This window comes from Polypterus senegalus, chromosome 3 (genome assembly GCF_016835505.1).
Source record: "Polypterus senegalus isolate Bchr_013 chromosome 3, ASM1683550v1, whole genome shotgun sequence".
Taxonomy (NCBI): domain Eukaryota; kingdom Metazoa; phylum Chordata; class Cladistia; order Polypteriformes; family Polypteridae; genus Polypterus; species Polypterus senegalus.
In genome coordinates, this window is record NC_053156.1 from 108,229,064 (window position 1) to 108,253,851 (window position 24,788).

At 36.4% G+C, this 24,788-nt stretch overlaps 1 protein-coding gene and 1 long non-coding RNA gene across 2 annotated transcripts in view; one reads left to right on the forward strand and one right to left on the reverse strand.

Moving 5' to 3' along the window:
* The window catches only part of LOC120525456 (pleckstrin homology domain interacting protein), a 187,714-nt gene that overhangs the window by 135,828 nt on the left and 27,098 nt on the right, over positions 1-24,788 (forward strand). The window contains exons 24-27 of the mRNA XM_039747772.1: positions 4,349-4,468; positions 11,116-11,223; positions 14,789-14,913; positions 16,499-16,581. Of these exons, the coding sequence (XP_039603706.1) occupies positions 4,349-4,468; positions 11,116-11,223; positions 14,789-14,913; positions 16,499-16,581 (436 nt within the window). The remainder of the gene's footprint in view (positions 1-4,348; positions 4,469-11,115; positions 11,224-14,788; positions 14,914-16,498; positions 16,582-24,788) is intronic.
* LOC120525460 overlaps positions 18,316-24,788 on the reverse strand; it is a 42,723-nt gene continuing 36,250 nt past the window's right edge. The window contains exons 2-3 of the long non-coding RNA XR_005632959.1: positions 20,158-20,266; positions 18,316-18,345 (exon numbers count right to left, since the gene is read on the reverse strand). This is a non-coding gene — a long non-coding RNA (uncharacterized LOC120525460). The remainder of the gene's footprint in view (positions 18,346-20,157; positions 20,267-24,788) is intronic.

The window sequence follows — 24,788 nt, forward strand, 5'->3', positions numbered from 1 at the left end:
TAAATCTTTTTTTACAGAGCTACACCCAAAGATAACTATTAACCATTAAAAAACTAAATCCCAAAAACTGAAATGTAAACAATTAGTATTTACCTCTACCACCACTGTTTAACACTTGATTGAATAACTACTTGCAGCTATTTACAGCAAGTAGTTGTCTTATAAGTCTATTCATTTAATTTTGAGGGAGCCTGATGTGCCCATTCTTCCCTGCAGAAGTGTTCAAGCTGTGTCTGATTAGTTGGAGAATAGTAGTGGAAAGCGATTTGTAGGGCTTGCCACAGCTGTTCTGTAAGGGTTAAGGTTAGATCTCTGACTTGGCCACACAAGGACATAGGTTTTCTTGGTTTTAACCCACTTCCTCTGGGAATGGAGAAGAAAAAGAGAAAAATTTAATCTTAAATAAAGTAGAAATATTCTCTATACTTAGTTACTATACATTACTGCTTTAGAGGAATATTCCACCCAAAAACAATATTTTTTGTTATTACCTCATGTAATTGGTGGTGGTGGCTGAGAAAAGGTTTTCATATCATGTTTTCATGTAGAAAGAGAGAAAAAATGGTTTATAACAGACTGAACATGTCACCATTATGTTCTTACAGTAGACGATATTAAAAAATGTCCCCAGGAGATGGAGAAGATTCTTATGCAACTCGCACTACATTAGCCGCATGTCCAAAATCCATTTGTGTGATCGAAACATGCTGAATGCATATATTTTTGGTAAAATATTATAAATATGTCCATAAAGTACAATATAAAAGACTTGACACATTCCCATTATACTCCATCCATCCATTATCCAACCTGTATCCTAACTACAGGGTCATGGGGGTCTACTGGAGCCAATCCCACCCAACACAGGGCACAAGGCAGGAAACAAACCACGGGCAGGGCGCCAGCCCACCCCAGCCCAACGATACTGTGCATTTCAAATGTGACAGAAAAATTCTTGTGAAGATATGAAGCTCCAAATTTGACAGTATATGGAGCAACTTGGAGCCGTGAGAAAAATAGTGAAAGAAGTGGTTAAAGAAAAGTTAACTAAAATTAACTGTCACAAGAACTTGGTAGATTACAGCATAGAGTTTCATGCCACTTACTCTGATTCTGAGTTGCCCCCACCTTTGTCCGAGTAGGGTAAAACTGAAAATAGAATACATTTGTAACTCACCATCCCTGGGATTATAAATGTGATGTAGGGTGTATGGTCATACAGTTATCAGTTTTATCTTCAGCAATGCTGATAATTAAAACTATCAACAAGATACTCCTCAAGGGATGTCAGGTTAAATGTAGGTTGAATGAGTGATCTCCACTTTACTTTCTGACCTGATTGCTAGAAGAAAAAAAAAATTGTACAATTTATGATTGAGGTTACATTAACACTTTCTCTGTTGGGGTGTGGATGTGGCTGAAGCCTTACTTTCACAAGTAACCCAGACATGCCTGTTGAAATAAAGAAAATAATGCAATTTATTTATAACATAAGGATAATGGAAGATGGATATTCTATATGCAAGCATATATACAGATGTACAGTATATAGACATGCATTGATAAATAGACGGACAACAACACAAAACTTAAAATTATGTAAGCTTAGTTTAACTTCCTCTGTTAAAGAAAAAGGCACAACTTATAAATTGTGATCTTTAAATTCAGTGACACCATTACCATAATACATCACCTCTCTTTGTTCTGTCTATCCATCCATCCATTTTCCAAACCTCTGAATCCGAACACAGGGTCACAGGGGTCTGCTGGAGCCAATCCCAGCCAACACAGGGCGCAAGGCAGGAACCAATCCCAGGCAAGGCGCCAACCCACCGCAGGGCACACACCCACACACCAAGCACACACTAGGGACAATTTAGGATCGCCAATCCACGTCTATCAAATTACTATTAATATTTCTTGGAAATCAAAGTAATATTCATGCTTAGAGGCTAGTAATGCTTTGTTTCTTTCCTGGTTGGCTTTTTCCAGACACAGGAATTTTCAGTGTACTTGCTTTCTTTGTTCAGGAGCTCGTCTCCTTCTTTGCTTCTGGTCGAAGATGGTACTGCAGTTTCTCTTTGAAGGTATAACACACACATTGTCTTTGGTAGCAGGCAAAATTACTCCTGCTGGGTTGGCCTTTAGCTACTCTAAGAAAGTGTGTAATCTGGTGAGAGGAATGAGGAATAACTTTATATCTTTATTGCCTTAGCACATTTTTTAACATATCTTTGCATAGCATGTCTCTAAAAAAGAGATTCCTTTTTGAATTATAATAATTTGGGAGCTGTTAAAGTAAATGATTTCTAATTCCAATTTTCTATTTGAAAGTGGGAAAGGTGTTGATTTTGCTCTTGGAGTTTCAGTAATAAGGCAAACTTTATGATAATATCAAATGCATAATTATTTTTCCAGCAGGGCATTTTAGTTCATTAATGTCTTAAGTATAGCTTTCACCACTCTTGTAGCACTATTAACTAAAATAGTATTTTCTTCCATGACACCGTTTTGCCTTTCACAAATCACTTTCATCAACAAATACAGTGGTTTGAAAAACTATTTGCCCCCTTCCTGATTTCTTATTCTTTTGCATGTTTGTCACACAAAATGTTTCTGATCATCAAACACATTTAACCATTAGTCAAATATAACACAAGTAAACACAAAATTCAGTTTTTAAATGATGGTTTTTATTATTTAGGGAGAAAAAAAATCCAAACCTACATGGCCCTGTGTGAAAAAGTAATTTGCCCCTTGTTAAAAAATAACCTAACTGTGGTGTATCACACCTGAGTTCAATTTCCGTAGCCACCCCCAGGCCTGATTACTGCCACACCTGTTTCAATCAAGAAATCACTTAAATAGGAGCTGCCTGACACAGAGAAGTAGACCAAAAGCACCTCAAAAGCTAGACATCATGCCAAGATCCAAAGAAATTCAGGAACAAATGAGAACAGAAGTAATTGAGATCTATCAGTCTGGTAAAGGTTATAAAACCATTTATAAAGCTTTGGGACTCCAGCAAACCACAGTGAGAGCCATTATCCACAAATGGCAAAAACATGGAACAGTGGTGAACCTTCCCAGGAGTGGCCGGCCGACCAAAATTACCCCAAGAGCGCAGAGACAACTCATCAGAGAGGTCACAAAAGACCCCAGGACAACATCTAAAGAACTGCAGGCCTCACTTGCCTCAATTAAGGTCAGTGTTCATGACTCCACCATAAGAAAGAGACTGGGCAAAAACAGCCTGCATGGCAGATTTCCAAGACGCAAACCACTGTTAAGCAAAAAGAACATTAGGGCTCGTCTCAATTTTGCTAAGAAACATCTCAATGATTGCCAAGACTTTTGGGAAAATACCTTGTGGACTGATGAGACAAAAGTTGAACTTTTGGAAGGCAAATGTCCCGTTACATCTGGCATAAAAGGAACACAGCATTTCAGAAAAAGAACATCATACCAACAGTAAAATATGGTGGTGGTAGTGTGATGGTCTGGGGTTGTTTTGCTGCTTCAGGACCTGGAAGGCTTGCTGTGATAGATGGAACCATGAATTCTACTGTCTACCAAAAAATCCTGAAGAAGAATGTCAGGCCATCTGTTCGTCAACTCAAGCTGAAGCGATCTTGGGTGCTGCAACAGGACAATGACCCAAAACACACCAGCAAATCCGCCTTTGAATGGCTGAAGAAAAACAAAATGAAGACTTTGGAGTGGCCTAGTCAAAGTCCTGACCTGAATCCAATTGAGATGCTATGGCATGACCTTAAAAAGGCGGTTTATGCTAGAAAACCCTCAAATAAAGCTGAATTACAACAATTCTGCAAAGATGAGTGGGCCAAAATTCCTCCAGAGCGCTGTAAAAGACTCATTGCAAGTTATCGCAAACGCTTGATTGCAGTTATTGCTGCTAAGGGTGGCCCAACCAGTTATTAGGTTCAGGGGGCAATTACTTTTTCACACAGGGCCTTGTAGGTTTGGATTTTTTTTCTCCCTAAATAATAAAAACCATCATTTAAAAACTGCATTTTGTGTTTACTTGTGTTATATTTGACTAATGGTTAAATGTGTTTGATGATCAGAAACATTTTGTGTGACAAACATGCAAAAGAATAAGAAATCAGGAAGGGGGCAAATTGTTTTTCACACCACTGTAAATTTCTGCTAATCACCATATAGATCTGTAACTCTGTATTTAGACTGGCATACACTCTGGCTAGTTATCTACTATTTGTTTCTTTTTTGCATGCATGGTTAGCCTTACTAAGTTCTTTTGTTTGCATGAATCTGAATTTTGCAATTCAGTTTAGTGGACCATCAGCCTTTAAAACTGTGTTTTCAGAGGTTACCAACTGGAGAATTTCAGGATCAAGGGCTGACATTGGAAGAGTGGCTGCCTTCATCATGGATTACAGATACAGTTCCAAGGAGATGCCCTTTCATACCACAGATGGGGGATGAGGTATTGTGCACTTAAATTGAAACTACTAGTTGATGAATATACAGATAGTTGGCCAGCTGGTCAGAACATCTTACTGTATGTTATAATAATTGCATGTGCCTGGAAATTTACAAGTAATTTTCTAAATGTAAATTTATTATTACTTAGCCTATTCATTTAAAAAAGAACTTATGACACTAAAGTTCACACTATCCGGAAACCAGAAGTAGTTGTTTGACCAGGTCTTAAGGCTTTAATGTAGATATGTGCTACTGATTTATTTAACTGAGTATTGCAGATATGTACTGTCTTTTGTGCATAGCATAAGTGCTTAGTTTTTTGTTTTCATTGTGTTGAGACATTTGTACAGTAGAAATTGCATTGTCTGTAGACAGCACGACTTTGGTTTAAACTGGTATAATTTTCTAAATTAAAATAAGGATGGATTCTGATTGTGCAACACATTACGAAGAAAGTTGTTATAAACTTTAAAATTTTAGGCATGATGAGTATTTGGACTACCTTTGTGTAACCCAGTCATAAGTTATGTAGCACATTAAATACTTTGTGTTAAGCGTTCTCCGCGCCATGTTAATTGGTACGTGCTTCTTAAATTGATTTCGTCTTGCACAAAGAGGAGGCGCAGGCAGCGATCACCGCACAAAATACATTTCATGATATTCCTGCTCCCTGAACATTTAGAATGCTAAGATAAATACAGTGGTACCTCGGTATACGTCTGCTTTGGAATAAGTCCAACTTGGTATACGTCCTGTTTGGACAAGAAAAATTTTGCTTGGTATACAACATTTGTTTGGAATACGACTCGCGTGCTACCCTTGTTTACCTCTCTCGAGACAAAGCCACGACTGCCCACGAGCGTCAGGGAGCCAGCTGCTAGCATTCAGTGAACAACCTGCGCTGTAACTCTCTATGAATTTTCACGTGTGTGATATAGCGGATCCACAGTTCCTGTCAAAAGCCAGCTTTAAAATAAATAATCACCGCGTTTGCGGCTTGGTGAGGGGGGCGTGGTGGTTGTGTGGCTGAAGGTTCTCGGTGTGATTTGCGATGTTGGTGTTTCTCACCAAAGTGCACAGGTGAGAGACCATCCGCATTCGTGATTGTTCCTGGAGCTGCTTATCTTGATAAAAAGAAGCGTGAATCGGCTAGAAGGGGAGAAAAAAGAAAGAATGGACGGGAGGTTGAGAGAGAGAGCGCGTGCATGAAGTAGCTGAAGTAGGCAGAGTGAAGGGCAGTTGCAAGTAGGGCGACTCCCCTGTTGGGAAGCAGGGGGGGGCGCCAGGTAAAAAGGCACCGGGCTGCTGCTTGTTTTTTTTAAAGAATGCTTCCTGCTGTATTTTAACCTTGTTTTTAAGAAGACTTTTTTCTATTGGTTTTTAACCTCCACGTTTCACTTCTGATTTTATGGATTATTTATTGGAACTTTGGAGTCTGCACTTTAATTTGAAACACCTTGTTTTGTTGATTGTTTTAATAAAAGCACTTTGCACTTTTTCACCATCTCCTTGCTTTGTTGTTACCGATGAGCTTAGCAGTGAGGCACATTACTGACAGTGTAGGGTTCAAGGGCTCCCCGACAGCAGATGGGAGCATACAGCAAACCCACATTGTCACAATTTGATTTTGTGTTTTTTCACGTAAATTTGAATTGATTGTTGAAAATATGAAGGTGGCATGTGTATCCGGGACATGGCTGTTGTAAACCGTTTGCTGAGAACGACGGTATCTAAACTTTGTGAAAACAATCATGAATACATTGTGAAAAACGGACGTTATTAAAAAGTGAGGTAAAATTTTCATTTATTTCATCTAATAACTTTTGTATTTATGTATTTTAGTATTAAGCAGTGTTTAAATACCACTGTACTTGATATAATTTTCATGATGAAATGCATTAAAGCATGTATTAAACACGTGGGGGCACGGTGACGTGGAGGTTGCGCTGCTACTTCGCAGCAAACGGGGTCCCTGGTGTTCCCTGCCTTGAGTTTGCATGTTTTTCTGGTGGGATTACTCGGCATGCTTCAGTTTCCTTTCAAAGTCATGTAGTATGTGGGGTTTTGTTATGCTATATTGACTCTAGTATATGTATTGCTCGTATACACCCTTTGATGAGTTCAGGATTTGCTCCTGCCTCACGCATTATGTTTGCTGGGATGTGCGCAACCCTGGATGGATGGCATAATTAAACATGTATAACAAAGATTTTTTTTTTCTAAAGTTCTGAACAATCCGTTGTCTAAGTTTTATAACTAGTTTAATTTCACAAAGACGTTTATCGTGTGGTGATTGGTTATGTGGAGATGGAAAAGATAAGGATTGGAACTGGGGTTTTGGTATGTCAGATTGACAGCGCACACATGCAATAAAGCCTGCTCAGAAGAACATCCATAGAATTCTGTATTCGTGTCTCCGACCACCAGATCACGAACCGAACATTTACACAATACTTAAGTAACCAGTGCGATACCCAGTCATACATCCAGTTTTTGAAAGGCTCGTCACACCTGCCATAAAGGTCGCTACAATGAACGAAGACCTTGGGACTCCTAACTGCGAGGGAGCTGCACTACTGCCACGCCACCGTGCCCCCCATGTTTATTTAATACATGCTTTAATGCATTTCATCATGAAAATATCATGTATTTATCTTAGCATTCTAAATGTACAGAGAGAGCAGAAATATCATGAAGTGAATGTATTCTGTGCGCTGCCTGCGCCTCCTCAGTGCAAGAGGATGTCAGTTTAAGCACTTAGCGATTAATAACTGGGTCGGGGAACACTTAACACAAAATATTAAATGTGCTACATTAATTTCAGACAGGGTTTGAGAAAATATAGTCAATCAAACACTGATTTTAAGATTAGATTTAGTTTACGACATTCTACTTTAATGACAAAATAAACTATGAGAATAAAGTGGAAATGTCGACTTTATTCTCATCATAAAAATCGAGATTAAGGTAGAAATGTCGAGGGTAAAGACAACTTGTCGACTTTATTCTCGACATATAGTTTACCTGTTTTAGCGCCCCTGCACAGATTAACACGGCAGCGGTACATAGTTTTAGCGGCAGTTTGAGCGCCGGGGTGCTCGAAGGGCTCGAGAGCAAGCCGTGGGGATCAAACTTGCCGACACCGATTTTCGAGCACGCTCACTGTTTTTGACAGACGAATGCGGAGAGGGCAAAAGTGCAATATTTAAAGTAGGAGAACCAGGTCTGAAGGATTGAGAGCAAAGCACTGAATTGAAAAAGGTAGAAAGTTCAACAGTACTCACTTAACAGAGGCTGAACGGGGGGGCCGGCAAGTCACCAAGACAGACGGGTTCGAGAGCGCGCGCGAGAGAGTAGAAACATTTAAATAGGGTGGACTGCACTTCAGTAGCTGTTGTCGAATGGTGCACGTTCCGACGTGAATGTTGATTGGAAGTCCGCGGGAAACGTAAAGGCGGATTGGTGCGGTATAAAACCAGTATTCGAATAATACCAGAGGTCGTCGATTGACCAGGTCTTTAGGCTTTAATGTAGATTTGTGCTACTGATTTATTTAACTGAGTATGAGTAGAGGAGATAGATATGTACTGTCTTTTGTGCATAGAGTAGGTGCTTAGTTTTTCATTTTGTTTTATTTTTTTAGCCTGTCCTTCGTGATCCGTTTTGTAGCTGAACGAAGGAGGTGAAAGAGGTTTTTTTATGGTTTCTTCTTTTCTTCACTTTTGATTTGGAAACCACTGTAAATAGTATAATTATTATAACACCTGTAAATATTTTTGCAAGACATTGGTTTGTAAAATAGTTTGGACACTGCTGAAATAAAACAGAATCCTGTTTGTGAATAGTTTTTTCAGACCGAGTCGCATTTCCTCCATCCCCTGGTTGCTCAGTCTCGTCTACTGACACCCCAAGTCGGGAATTGTACAACAGGGTCCTTACCCCGTGTGTCACAGTAGCGTGGTCGTCATATATTTAAAAATATCATTTATTGTAACAAAGATTTAAAACTTCATCTGCCATTGTCTCCAAATCGGATTTTACCTGGGCATGTCATAGTTGATGTAGCACTGTTTACTTCCTTATAAATTTTGCTGTAGTACACCACACAGTAGATCCCTTTAAGCAAGCCAATTTTCTTTAATGCGAAACTTAGCCCTGCTTTTAGACCTCTGTACCAACAATTATGCTTCAAAAACTCCTTTCTTTTAATGTTTTCTTTCCAAACTGAATTGTAAACTGTTTGCTTTTATTTAAAATTACGTTTAATTACTAATTGTCATATTTTCTCTGTTTTATTATTTTTCTTTTTCTAAACGTGCTGTGTTTCCAGAAATAAACTTTAGGTACTAAGGCTTGTTTAACCTATTATATATTCTAGTGGTTTTTCAATGTACAGTTTTTCATCAAAAGTTTCCACTTGACTCTCTTTTGATTATAGTGACTTTATGGACACCTAGCACCCTTTAAAATCCCTGATTTTGTTTGCCCATAACATACAGACTGCTCTTCATAATTTGCTAGTAATTGCTCTACATTATTCTTGACTTCTTGAATGCTGCTGATGTAAAAGCAAAGTATTTAGCCCTTACTGTAAAAAACCCCACAGTGTTCCATTCCATCTGAACTAGTGTGGTGCTGAGGGTGTCACCCATTGCATGGGTGTAGTCGGGTCCTAGTCTAGGATCCTGAGTTAGTTTGTCATGTGGTGGGTGCGGCAATATGCTGTATCAGTGCATGCGCCTAACCTCTGTCTCTCTCTCCCTCTTATTGTTACTTTGTGGCAGTGTTTTTACTTCAGCTAATTCAGTCACTTGTTTCAGTGTTAATTGGTGTGATGGGATAGCTAACGTTATTGGAACTAATAATTATTCTGGTTTAGAATGAACAGTCTGCATGCATTTATAGGATTATCTAAAATGGAAAAACTTATTTTTATTGGTTGTATTTGTCTGCTATTTTATAAAATGGTTGAAGTCTGTCCAACCAAGCATGACATGATCACATACTGAATCTTGGTAAAAGTTTATGTTAAGGTATTTGTTTTGAAATTTTAAAGCTAAAAATATATTAAAATCGCCACAAGCCTTAAAGGCATTGCATTGGTAGTTGAATTGTATTTCTAATAAATTAGCTTGCCAGGGAAAGCTAATGAAAAGGAATTGTACATATTTCTCAAATATCAACAAATTACTCTGTATTTTTCAGCATAGCCTGCTTAAAACCCAGAACAAAGAGTATTCAAATTCTCTTGTAAAAATCTGTAATGAGTTAACAGAGCTGATTATATGTTTATATTTTGGAGAATGGACTGTTCAGGTTTAGTCTCAAGGGTGATGATTTTGATCACCTTACTTAGACAAATGGAAAGTGCCAGTTCCTTAAGCACTATTCTCTGTTACTATTAAATGCAAAAACTATAAGCATAAAAATTACAAGGCCCACCACATTTGTGCATTAAAAAATCCATCTGAGTTATGGCTTTTACAGTTATATCAGGTTTGAAGGATGAACCCTCACGAGCCAAAAAAAAAAAAGTCTCGAGTTTAGTCTTGGAACATTACTAAAATTTTCACTTTGGTATCGAAACCAGCTTTTGGACCTCCAGTACCAGAACTGAAATGGCACTGAAGCAAATAATGGATAACTTCCGATAACCCCATATTGAAAATCTTGCTCAGTATTTTTGGGAACAATTTAATATGTTTAACTCAACTTTAACTCTTGGATTACAGAAGAGTTAGTCATCGTTTGTTTGTATTTCTTTATTTGTTTAACAACAACAAGAACACTATTCATTTGGCTCCCATAGCCAACATGATAGTTAATGATAGTTAATCTGTGTAGGGAACTGAAGTAGTTCCATTGTAATATTTATGCAGATTTTGAAGAAACTGGAAATATGAACATCTGCCTCAGAGATCTTTCTCACACCATAGTGAAAGATGTGCTATATAATATATATAGTATATTATGTAGAGTATGATGGGTACAGTATTTCCAAATATTCAGTATGTTTCTGATGATTACAAATGCCTCCACAAATGTTGCTTTTTTTCCTACCTGAAAAGTATTAAGAAATTGAAAATAGCAATGTGTTATAGCAGTCTGGGCTAAATTAACTTCAATTAAATGTTTGAGGATTTTCTTAGTTTATTGTCTTTATTTTAAATTATGTAATAATAAAAATAGACAAATGACAGTGTTTGGTCATCTGGTACTCATTCAGCATTTGGGAATTCATCATTTCAGACAAATTGCTTATTTTCAGATACCCATATTCAGAGGTAATTTCTTTTTTCTGCAAGAACACCAAGTGCCTTATGCAGTATCATATCACAATAGATTAAAATACATCACAGTTTTTGTCTTAAATACTAAGATGCTTCTGTCAATCATAAACCATCTCAAGCTATGTTCTGGTCTTTCACCTACCGCAGATAAAAAATGATTTATAATTCAATAAAGGGTCCCAATAGTATCTATGAAGGTAAATTTTTAAATTGAATCCTTGTAAACATTAATCTAGAACAAGATAATGCTACTCTGCTTAGTACTAGAGTTGAATTTTAAGAGATGAAGCCAAATGTAGAGAATGATTGGACAGAGAAAGAAATGTATGATAAATGGATCTTTTAATTTGTTCCTCAGGTATATTATTTCCGTCAGGGCCATGAAGCATATGTGGAAATGGCTCAGAAAAACAAGATTTACAGTATTAACCCTAAAAAGCAGCCCTGGCACAAAATGGAGTTGCGGGTAAGAAAACAAAATTTCTTTATTGGAGTTAGGTTTTATTAAATACTGTATGAATATATAGTTCAAATATGCAGAAGGTAAATGAAATTTAACTGGAAATATCACCTGCAGTAATTACTACTTTAAGATGAAAAGAAGAATTACTGTGGAATGTTCATTTTTTAAAAAATGTATATATATTGGCATTTTCTTTATGTGATTTTTTCCTGTGACTCATACCACAAAATTAGAGAATGGCACCATTCCTTGAGTGATACATTATTGTTTATATTGAACCAAATGTTTGCATTACTGACATTTAGTGATATGTTGTCTTCTTCAGTAGGCAGTCTGGTGGCTGCCGTAATCAGGTCAACTGTCGGGTCATACGTAAAATTTGATATAGGTATGCTGTGGTTGGTAACAACACAGTTGCGAGTTAAGATTATGTAAAGCAGGCTTGAGATAATACAGTATCTTGTTTGTGTCTTGGTATTCATAATTAATGTACCTCATGTGTGGTTCACAATTCTAGTCTGCCTGTAAGAAAGTCACAGCAAGTATATGCCAGGTGAATAGTGTGCATCTTACCTTTCAGTTTGGTGAGGATGAACATGTTGAATGCTTAGCTGTAGTCAATATATGTCTTTCTCATATAGACAATGTTTTTCTCCAAATGGAAATGTATCTGATTGATAGCAGTGGAAGTGACATTTTCTATAGACTTACTAGAATAGTTAGCAAACTTTATGAGTTTAGTATGTCTGAAAAGTTTTTTCTGTACGTGGGCCATTACAAGTGCCACATGTCCAAGTACTGCATGATGATTAGAATAAGTAATATTGGCCTATAGCTATTCAAACATGAACTGTTCTTTTTCCAGTACTGAAATTATGGGGGATTATTTTAAAACATGTAAGGACTATGGTCTGTGCAAGTATAGATGGAAGATGGCCACAATAGAATCAGACATTTCCATGGCATCTGACCTTTGAGTTTTAACTGGACATGCAGCTTTGTGTGCATTAACTGTACTCCGTATCCAGAAATGCCTGGAAGCTTTCTCTGTGGCTCATTACAAGAACAGAAATGATTCATTTTATGTGATACTTTTTGAATGTTCTATAAATAAAGATATGCTTATTTACTGCCCAGTAATCAAAGTCTTAGATTTCCCCTAACCCCCAGTGTTTTATATTTGTCTAGTCTGTTTCTTTGTTTTTTCTTCACACTTTGTGTCATATATGTGAGCCATAAGCTTTTGTGACACTGGAATGTTGTCATCTTACTAAGTGAAACTAAGCCAAGAAAAAATTGTATAGTAATGATGTGGAAACAGATTAAACAGTTAACCATAACTTTTTATATTAAACAGGACTTCTTTATCTAATTATTGAAGAAGTACACTCTTTCCTTCTGAACAACATCAATGCAAACCAGACATCATATGTAAAAATGTGTTACCCACACAAGATGTAGTCATATACACAAAATGTACCAAGTACTGTCCATTTCACATGTACTCCTTTAACAAAAGCATTTCTTTTAAAGCCACAGAGTGGAAAACAGACTCAGATATAACTCAAGCTGAAAATTACTGCTTGCATAAACATTTTTTCAACAGTTTTGAAATGAGATGAGGATGAGGTGTCAGCAGGGCCTTTAAAATATGAATTATTGTTGTTTTTATTATTCAGTGGTTGGCTTTTGCCTTGCACTCCTTACCATAGGGATAGCCTCAGGCAGTCCCATCTCACCCTGAGCTAAAATTGATTAGATGCTTTTGAGAGTGTCATGTAATAATTATACTTAGCAAATTCATTTACCAAAGAAACTTTTTTTCACAGTCAGTATTGAGAAGTCAAGCAAAATGACACCTTTTGTTGGCTAACTAAAAAGATTACAGTATGCAAGTCTTGCCTGAAGAAGGTGCCTGAGTCGCCTCTAAAGCTTGCATATTGTAATCTTTTAGTTAGCCAATAAAAGGTGTCATTTTGCGTGACTTCTCACAACATTCGTAATGGCCACAGTACCACACCCTAGTTTCACAGTCGGTAGTAATGATTTGTTGAATTCCATCTTTTTTTTGAGTTATACACAATACTTTGAAGTCTGCCTTTCAACATTTCATACTGAAACTGCTTTAAAGGTGAAGCTGTAGTAACATGTAATACGCTGTGTGGAAATTTGACTTTTGAATTTCTTGAATACACAAATGTAGATTTAATTTTGCTCATAGTGATCTACTCTATTCTGTGAATGAAGGAAAAGCTGTTTGTAGGTAAAGGAATCCTGCAGTAACAAGCCACTGCCAAAAAATGCTATGAAGCATATTATAATATTTTATGCCACCCGCTGTGTTCTGAAGGCACTGAATAGTAAAGCTGTCATATTTATCTACACTGTACATCAATTTTCTGAATCCTCTTAAACAATTACAAGAGTGTAAGATTCTGACATATTAATGAAAGGCATTAACTATCATTAGAGTTTTAAGGATGATATCATTTAGACAGATTACGTTTTTGTATTTTTGTGCCACTAAGAATAATGATATGTAATGCAAGGGTATATATATCTGTAAATTTAAAAAAATGCACTATATTATAGCAGATGCAACTTAAATAATTTCTAAAGTCGTTCACAAAAGTTTGTACTTAATCCATGCATTCAAAGAGACCTTAAAATACAATACAGGAAAGTATGACATACATAGTGCAAAACTAAAGCTTCTATTTCAGTTTGAGTACAATGCCTGAACTGCCCGTTACAAGTAGCCCTAGTCTAAAATGGTACATAGAGTAGACAATCCCTTACTGGAAGTAATGTACGATTTTTTTGATTTGCATCATCTTATTGCAGATGGAACTGGAAGTGTTTTACAGATTACAGGGATTTCCAAGGCAGTCAGCATATAACAGAAAGAAGCATCACCTGTCCTTGCTAAATTGTCCACCTCAGCAGACTGCAGCAGGGAGGTTATATTATTTTTAAACTTTCTTTCAACAAACATTTTATACTACACTTGGCATAACATTACATAATGGCATAGCCTAGACTGACAAAGATTAGAAGGAAGTGCCAAGTTGAGAGACCTATGACAGGTAGAGTTTGACACAGCTGTCTGGGTTTAGTATAATTTATTGAGTACTTTATCATTAGCATTATTTAATTCAGCAGTTCCCTTTTATTAAAGGTTACGGTAGTTAAAGAAAATGTAAAACATAAATCAGTATGGCAGGATGTAGATAATAATGAATGTAGGTACTGTAGTTGGTGGGGCGGAGAGGGATAGAAGCTGGGAAATCCAATAGCAATGTACTATACACTGAATTTACATTCTCAATAAAACATTAGCCACTAGGAAGTCCACACCTGTATAACACTTCAAATATATGCATATTTTGTGTTTTCTTCGGAGCCTATTTGTTTCGTGTTTGTATTTACTGAAATAATCTGCCCTATAAGCTACAAAAAAGTTCTTACCTAAATTTCTAACACATAGTTTTAAACATAATTCTGAAGAATTTAAATTGAATTAGAAGTTACTAATTTCATTGTTTACTTTTACCATTTTAAAATACAGGAGCAAGAATTAATGAAGATTGTTGGCATAAAATATGAAGTGGGACTTCCCACACTTTGCTGTCTGAAACTGGCTTTTCTTGACCCTGATACTGGTAAACTTACTGGAGGAACTTTTTCAATGAAGTAAGTATATTTAAAGCAAAAGTAAGCTTTCCTTATCCAGTTTATTATTCATGAATTTGAGGTGAAAATGTAATTGTGCTTTTATGCTGCTCTTATATGTTTTTTTGTTTTAAACCATACATATATTAATTTGCTTTTTTACTGATCATGTGATATTTTTTCACATATTGGATTGTACAAACTTCCATAATTTAAGGTTTTTTCTTTGTATGTAAAAAAATTGTATTAAGGCAAAGCCTGTCCTCAAACTTTGGGTTTAAGACATTAATCATTTCTGGATAAAATAACAGTATTGTGAAGAGCACGATGTTGCATACATCCTTGCAGTTGTATTGGACTAATTTAGAGTCCACAGTTAAAATCTCTTTTGTCAGGAAGTAGAGGAAACTGGAAGCTCTGACCATGCTGTGAATCAAACTGGGGTTCTTGAACCTGTAAAACAGGAGATCTAAACTACAGTAACATTTATAGTGTAGCATGTTAGCATTTGGTCATTTTTTGTTTTCATTTTTTATATCAAATATGCAGTACATGAAATACAAGCCAACATTATATGCGTTCAAGGTTTTATTTTTGTTGTACTTAAACTGATAGAAAGCAGTTTGTTTTGTTTGTAAATTTGAGCTTTTGTGGGTAGGAGGGAGTTTCTTGCTAGTCCCATGTGAATTTTTCAACTCGGAGAAGCATAAGTTAAAGTTGAAAAACTGAGAAAGCGCATACATTCACATTTGACTTTTTGGAGGAGACCTTTGTTGTTTTTTTATGTTGTATGGTCCTGTACTTGCAGGGATAGGCTCCCTGTGACCCTGCTCAGGTTTAAACAGGCTTAGAAAATGGTATGACTTTGCACATATTTTAAACCTGAGTATCATTGCTCAGTAATAAGTAAGGATAAAGGGTTGAAAGTTTTTCACACATTCTACTCAAGAAGCACCCTTAATGACCTTGAATTCTCAGTGGAATACAGTGTGGAACTCCAGAAGCATAAAGGCACCAAGATGAAAATTTACAGCATTACTAAAAAGTAAAGAGAGGACTGATTAGCATATTTACTGTGAAGAGAAATAATATATGTTCATCAAATCAGTTAAATGATTCCTCCATTCAAAATAGTATTTTTATCTGTGTTGTTTGCAGTGATGGCCTAGAAAAATTATTAGCCTGTTTTTATGGAGAACGGAGGTAACAAACTCTCAATACAGTGGGCTTCAATGGTGACCCATGCTGAACAATAGCAAACAGTATCAAAACATCTGTTAAAAAACAATCATAAATTAATGGTGTCACATAATCAACATATCAGTTATGAAGTTGTATGCTCGTAACATCCTAAACCTATTTGTTTTGGCTAAAATATTGTTAAATAAATTATTTCCAGAAAATCCTATCAGTTTTGCTTCGTTATCAATACAAAATACAAAAGTCTTTGCATTTACTTGTGTATATAAATATACTTTATGCCTATTAACATGGCTATTTTTGTAGTGTGTGCAGCATTTTTTTTCTCAAGTGTCATAATTATTTTTTTACACCATTTTATCCTTAATTTAAAAAACTGATACCACTCTTTTTATTATTTTTAAAGATACCATGATATGCCAGATGTTATTGACTTCTTAGTTCTTAGGCAGCAATTTGATGAGGCAAGGAATCGCCAGTGGACAATAGGTAGGTATTTGTATTTGCATTATGTGTTCTTACATGTCAGCAATTATATAAAAAAAATAAATTATAAATAAAAATATAAAAAGTATTGGTAATGCAAAATGGTCCAATACATGGTAATAAATAAGTATTTTCATTTAATTAGTTTCCTCAAGTCATTGGCAAAGCATCAACAGAAGATTTGTTTTTAAAACACCATTATAAAAGAATTATTAATAATAGATTATGTTTTTACAAATATTTTTAATATTGTAATACCTTTCATGATTTGGAATTCTAGGAATCTTTGACACAACTATGGTACTCTAAAGTACTTTATAGAGCCAACATTTTTGTTAATTGCCCTTTTAATTATTCTTTTTCTTCATGTGCAATTTTTAAAAAAATGTTTTAAGCTATATGAAGATATATTGTATACTGTTATACAGTAGTGCTGTAATTTTTATTTACTTATTTATACTTTACAAAATGCATTCACAAGTTAGATTTTTTTTTATATACTACATTAGTATCAAATGCAGTGTGCACAGTGGTGGAAACTAACAAATTACATTTACTTACATTACTGTATTTGTGTAGATTTTGTTGGAGTTGTACTTTTTAAAGTATGTTTAAATCTAAATACCTTACCTCTTTAAAAAGTATATATTTAGTAATGATCCTGCTTTGTTACATTTCCAATGTCAGTCATTACAAAGTACAGTTATTTGTCTATTTTCAAAATGTGGGGTTCACAATGGCCATTTAAAATAAAACTACATGCATACATTTTGGTAGCTATAGGTCAGGTTCTAGAAGTATTAAGTATTTTATTAAATGACATAATACCCTTGCAGTTTTCTCTGGGTCACGCCTCAGTATATCATAGTGTAATAGTTCAGTTTATTGGCTGTGGTGGCCCTGCATCTCATCTGCAGTGACTGTAGCTTTCTGCTACATGTGGAGATATCTGCGCAATGGAAGGCACTGAAGAAAAATCCAGGTGTAGTAGTAATGGTGACACTCTTTATTAAAAAAGTGATGGCGCTATACTTCACTGGTCACATTTAGAAAAGCTGTTCAGCCTCAAAAACAAACCAAACAATGTAAACTGCATCCTAAAAGCTGTTAAGTTACTTGCATATAAGAACTCTTCCTAAAATTACGAAAACCTGTGGAAACAGGTTGATTTTTTTACTTTTGTGGGATGTTAAAGATACAAAATAAATAAAAAAAAAAAAACACACTTAATTTTACTGAAAAATACCACATTAAATTTCTGATAACCACATCTTTTTACAAATGAAGTTGTGCCCAGTAGTCCAAAAGGATAAGATAGTATAAGAGTCAGCTTCATTTTTAAAAAGATGTTCCCCTTCTCTGCGTAATATGAGGTACATTTAGCTCATACACCATTTCTGAAACATGAATAGTGTACATTGGTAGGTTTGCCATGTGTGCATATATATTGTAATAAGAATGAGTCTCCAGACATCATAAAGGTTTGGGGCAGCCACCCGTATATTATTTCCCAGCAGCAAAAAGTTTTTAGATATTTGAACAGAGATGTTCACAAGACTGAGTACAAAACAGAACTGATCATTCGGAAGTAAGATGACAGTTTTAAGGGCTTGGAAAGGAAATGGTGTCATCTGGTCTGGAACCCGGAAGTGACGTCATCAGAGGTGGCAGGCCGGAAATGACGTCATCAGAGGTGCCGGAGTTGGAAATGACGTCATCAGAGGCACCAGAATCTGGTGTGATATCCCGGGAATGGTCTGCAAGAAACTGAGAGAGACAGTCAGCACACCCTGCCACCCTCTGGTCTGGTGTAGTATTACAGTTCCCCAGGCCCTTTAGCGGTCTCCAAAATGCATGTGTGTGACAATAATATATATATTGTAAAATAATTGATTGGTCCCCTGTAGTGGTAAGTGAACCCTGTTGCATTTGCTTTGCCTTGAGTTTGGTGAAAATGTTCGAAGATGCATAGATGTCAGTGGGGGACGTGAAACTGAACAGGTTTTGATTGGATTATAATGGTGCCATGGTCTTTTAAGTGTTTCTGAGGGCTAGGGAAGTTTCTGCCAATTATACAGGACTGATTATTGTGGCCAAAAATGTAACTTAAATTGTAAGGCAGAAGTGCTAACCAGTATGCCTCCTTAAGATAAATTTATACTCCAAGTCTACAATATTCTTGAGACTTTTACCTCTTGGGGCATCTCCCATGCTCCTATCACTATGACTGAACTAACGCACACAATGCCTGGGATACAAATTATATAAACTAAAAATATGTTAATTGAATTTACAAATTCTATCCAGGCTGTTGAGGTGGTACGTGTGTGTTTGAAAGAGAGTAAAATAGGTAATGATGTACAGGTTCATTTTCTTCATTGTGTCATCCTACTTTTGTATTTCTTGCTGTTTGAAAGGATGCTCTATGTCTCTGTTATAAAAAAAAAAAAAAATCTTGGAAGGAGCCGAGACGTGATTTTTTTTCTCAGAGACATTTTAAAGTCCTGCAAGACAAGGCAGTGAGACAAAAGGACAGCTGCTGTACAGGCTTTTAAATGTTCTAAGCGCAGCGCGACATGCAGATCAAGCAGCCTGGCAGTGGCGGCTGCAGCAGCAGCAGCAGCAGCAAGCAAGCAAGCAGCTGATTGAGCAAATAGGAGGTATTAAAAAAAATGTATTTGTTTCCCATTGTATCACTGTTTAAGAGGGGTTTTTTGGAGGAGCAACCGCATATCCTTAGTGTGCATTCAGCCCCCCTCTTCACAGTGCAAGTGGCAGAGATGTGAAGTGGCAAATATGGTAAATATCAATAAAAAATGAATGAAATGAAAATAACGATCTCTTTAAATTGTATATCTGGTTAACGAAACCCCTGGGGGTGGGTGAGTGAAGTGAGCAGGGGGCGGAGCCCCCTAGTCTTATTAAATAATGACACTCTACTGTTATCTAAAAGAAAAACAGGCTTTTCTTTATAAAAGTGTGATTTAATAATAAATATAATAATAATAGATTTTTCTTTTTTGGTGTGTGCCCATCATTTCTTTTGCATTTGTAAAAAGAAACATTTCCAATTTGTGCCTTATTTATATGATTTATTGTATTTGGTGATTAAGTTCTAATATTATGTTTACATTATATTGCATTTCACAAGTTGATTTGATTTCACTGAAAGACCAATAACAAAAATGAATATAATGATGATATTGTCAATTGACTGCCTTTCAGTGGACTTGTAATGCTTTTTTTGTAGGGGACATCAGGAGCTTTATTAACAAAGTAGTACTTTATGCTGATTTATAAATAGGTAGCTTAAGAGAGAGACACACAAAAAACTCATACGTTATGTACATTCATTGTAAAATTCATTGTTAATTGCTAGTCAAGGAAAAAGAAGGGGGCAAGGGATTGAAAGAAAAGGCTGATGATACCTCCGGGGTGAAAATCCTGAAATGCTGGTACTGTACCATTGTAAAATTTGGATTTTTCTTACTTTTTCAGTACCAGTATACCTCATAACCTTAGTGCACTGTAAATTTGTTCAAGTATGCATGTGAGGTGAAATGTGCTTATTGTACGCACCCATGATAGATCTGCATCTGTGTGATGTAGATCAGGTAGCAATATCTCCCTCCAGTGTTGGCTGCTACAGCGTTGTGATGTCATACTGGTCCACAAAGCATCATAAGTTCTGAGGGAAAAAAAGTTTGCCTAAGTCAGCTGTGGGGAAGATTTTCAGGAGAAAAGATCACCAGTGAACCCAACAAACCAAAAAATTTGCTATGAAAAATACTTTGGCAAATTTCACTGATTAAGTACTAGTCACCTAAAGAGCCCTATGCATAACATTGTACGTAGAATTCACACTAAAACATGGCGTACTGATAAAGGCGGAAATGTGCATAGGCACAAAAAAATTTCAGATGCACTGTGAAATGTAACCCACGCTCCTGCCATCCAGCTCCATCTTCTCTCAGAATTATGCCTCTTTGAATATGCAAATCAATATAAATAGCCCTTAAGTTCAGCATTCTGCGAAAAGATAGTGGCGAAAGCATGTCAGCATTTCAGCAAATACCAATTGGAGGCAAAGAAAAACGTACTATAGTTGATCGAGTTCAGTACAGTCTTTCAACATCAGGAAGATGAAGATGAAAATGTGCCATGGTCAGGTGACTAAACCCCCAGCAATTAACATGAAATATTAACAGTTTACATACATTAGCAGGAAATTGTCTCATCATCATCTCCTTCTGAAAGCTATGTCATTGGGTCTTTAAAGACCGTGGACTTAAAAACAAAACAAACTTAATTGTGTATAAGAGTGCTTGTACTACTGTTTTGCTGTATTTTATTATGATTTGGGATCCTAAAAACTCTTGAGTGGTTTTACCGGCACTGTAACTCCAAGATGATATGTATCAACAGGGAGGAGTGCCGCACCAAAATTCTTATGTTCTCACTGAGTTTAAGATGGCAAGCCTTGAAGCCATGATCCAGCAGATTCTTCTTTCTTTGTCTCCTGTGTACCTGTTCTGGCTGTCTGCTTGCTCCTTTCTCTGCTCTGCAGTCCCACCTCACCTAACTACTAATTATACAGTAAATCCTGGTGGGACACAAAACCACATTAAATCATTGAAAAACAATTTGAAAGGATCCAGAAGCTCATATGCTCACATTTTTAATTACTAACATTCTGTCCATCATCAAAATGAAATCACACACACAAACACATTATATATACAGTGGTACCTCGGTATACGTCCTGTTTGGACACCAAAAATGTTGCTTGGAATACGACTCGCGTGCTAACCTTGTTTACCTCTCTCAAGACAAAGCCACGACTGCCCACGAGCGTTAGTGCGCCAGTTGCTAGCATTCAGTGAACAACCCGCGCTATAACTCTCTGTGAACTTTCATGTGTGTGATATAGCGGGTCCACAGCTCCTGTCAAAGTCCAGCTTTAAAATAAATAATCACCGCGCTCGCAGATTGGTGAGGGGCGTGGTGGTTATGTGGCTGAAGGTTGTCAGGGCGATTAGCGATGTGGCCGTTTCTCACCAAAGTGCACTTGTGAGGGACCGTCCGCATTCATGATTGTTCCTGGGGCTGCTTATATCTTGATAAACAGAAGCGCCAGTCGGCTAGAAGGGGAGGAAAAAGAAAGAACGGACAGGAGGTTGAGTGAGTGAGTGAGAGGGAGCGAGCGAAGTAGCTGAAGTAGGCAGAGTTAACGTCCGCTGCAAGTAGGGCGACTCCCCTGTTGGGAAGCAGTGGGGGCCGCCAGGTAAAAAGGCACTGGGCTTCTTCTTGGTTTTTTTTTTTAATTTTAAAGAATGCTTCCTGCTCTATTTTAACTTCGTTGTTTTTAAGAAGACTTTTTCTATTGTTTTTAACCTCCACGTTACACTTCTGATTTTATGGATTATTTATTGGAACTTTGGAGACTGCACTTTAAATTTGAACACCTTGTCAATAAAAATTTAATGAAACTGAAGTGTGTAAGGGTAGGTTACACTTGAAAATGGCCTGCAATAAGGATTATAGAACCAGTAATGAGATCATTGTAGACATATTCCGAGCATTCTGAATGATGCGTTATTTTGGCAAAGCTAGAGAATAAATTAGTCAAAGTACAAATTAACACTATGCAACATTATCTCTGTTATAAAAAAAAATCTTGCGAATATGCATGATCTTCTGAAGAGAGACAGAGAGGCAGAGACACTTTCACTTCCCACAAAAACCTTGGGGCGATACTCGCGCAGAGCAAGTCCAGAAATATGACAGTACTAAAATTCAAAAGTGTCAACAACAAGACAGTACAGATTGCATTCGCGCAAACAAGCGGAAATTATTACTAGGTGAAATAACGGAACAGCAAAATGAGATGGACTATATGGACATAGGTGATATGTTGGAAGTATGTAGATATTGTAAGGCTTTAAAGTTTAAGTCAAAGACTTGTAGATTGTCTACTTCGTGTTGCCATCAGGGAAAATGTACTGCTGCTTCCCAATGAAGAGGCGTTTTTGCAAGAATTAAAAGATTTGTTGTTTGGTGAAAGTAAAATCCACAAACACTACAGGCAAAATATATGCATCTACAATAATCATTTCGCATTAGTATCATTCAATGCATAAAACGTAGATTTACACAATAATGGACCATACGCTATGAGAATCTGTGTTCCCGCAACAATTACAAACGTATCGCACTTTACACAACATTTAGCAGCAATGCAAAGACAAAGACATTTTCTTGGATGTCTATATGAATCCGAAAGATCACAGTCGCATTTATAATAAACACACATGTGACGAATTGTCAGTGGTAATACTTTCGAAAGATGGAGATATCAAAGACAGAGTAGATATTCATGTGTATATACAAAGGCAAAACATGCTTTGTCATTTATGTCAGATACATCGCCACATGCTGACCCTTTACTCTTTCCTTTGCTTTTCCCAGATGGTGAAACAGGATGGTCGTACAATATGAAACAAATGCATTCAACAAAACAAATAACACCCACACAATATTTCGGGTCAAAATTAGCGATACATTCCTATGTATTTTACCCACTTTTGTCATCTCAACGTCTATTGCAACATTACATTATTAATGCGTATGTAAAAGTCGTAGCTAATCGTCTCTTCTTTATTAAATCAAGCTAAACTTAAAATGGAACATTGGCATGGTCTCATTGAACATGTTCAAAATTCAAATATCAATAGTTCACACAAATTCAAAATAGGTAAAGCAGTAATATTACCATCATCAAATCAAGGTGGTCCAAGAGCATTGCAAGAGTTATATCATGATGCAATGGCAATATCCAGAACTATCTGTTGGCCAGATTTATTTCTTACAATGACGTGCAATTCACAATGGCCAGAAATCCGCAGCTTCTTGAGAACAATGCCACCTGCTACATCGGCTCTGGATATTCCTACTTTCATAAGTAGATTGTTTTATCAGAAAGTCTTATTTTTATTGAAACGATATTCACTCATGGCCAGTTATACGTTGCATTATCAAAAGTGAACATAATGCATATGTAACAATTCCCATGAAAAAAAACACTTTAAATTGTATTTCCACATGACCAAACCCAGGGGTTGGCGAGTGAAACAAGCAGGGCGCACAGCCCCCTCGTAAATACTAAGAGAATCATGATATCTTTCATTGTGGTGTGTAAGATAAACTTCATCCATTGGCCATACAACTGTTCTGAAATCCCGAAATCCACTCACTTGTGAATGGACATTTAAACTAGAAAATAGTAATATTAGTACCTATGAGTAAGGGTTTCATCACTTATAGGCTTGGTTCGATAACTTGAATACTGCTATAATGTCTCTGTTCCTGTAAAGAACAGCAAGTACAGAAGCGTATATTGTAAATGTTTACTCGAGAAAAAAGGCCTGTACTGTATTTTTTAATGCCCATGAAATTCATATAGAGAACAGGCATGACAAATTATAATAGTGTCAGATTCCCTAAAGTCTTTGTGGTATCTGCAGTTCATAATGATCACACATCGTATTGCTGATGCAAACTTTCTGTCACAAGAAGAGGGTAATTGCACCATTTACTCATACTGAAGCCAATGACACACCTTCTGAACACAAGCATTTCCAGACAACCTTTTGAATTTCATGTGGAAATGGCTGAAAATTTCTGCACACTTATTAAATTACATTAAATGGAATCAGTTTGAATGGTGGTGTTCATTACAACATTTACAGCCACTGTCGGCAATATCAATTTATGTATGTGCCATACATATATTAAATGTCTTTCGTTTCAGAAAGAAACAAGTTAATTTTAGATTACATTTGATAAAAAATTATTAAAGAATTGAGTAATTTAAGGTCCTCATCAATAGTGGCTTGCCAGTGTTCACAAAAGCATTGTAACAAAAGCACTGTTGAAGTAATCTGGCACTACACTAAATACTGTATAACCTTTGAGGCCTCAGTTTTCTCCTTCTTTCAGCTACTCCCGTTAGGGGTGGCCACAGTGGATCATCTACACTAAAAACTGTATAGACTTTGAGGTCTCAGTAACATTGATAAAAGTATATGTGTTATGGATTCTAATGCAGATCCATCATACACACAATTCATAAATAAGTACATTTTTGTGGATCCCCCAAAATTTCTATTCAAAACTGTAATGGGAGTTCATAATATATAAAATGCTATGTT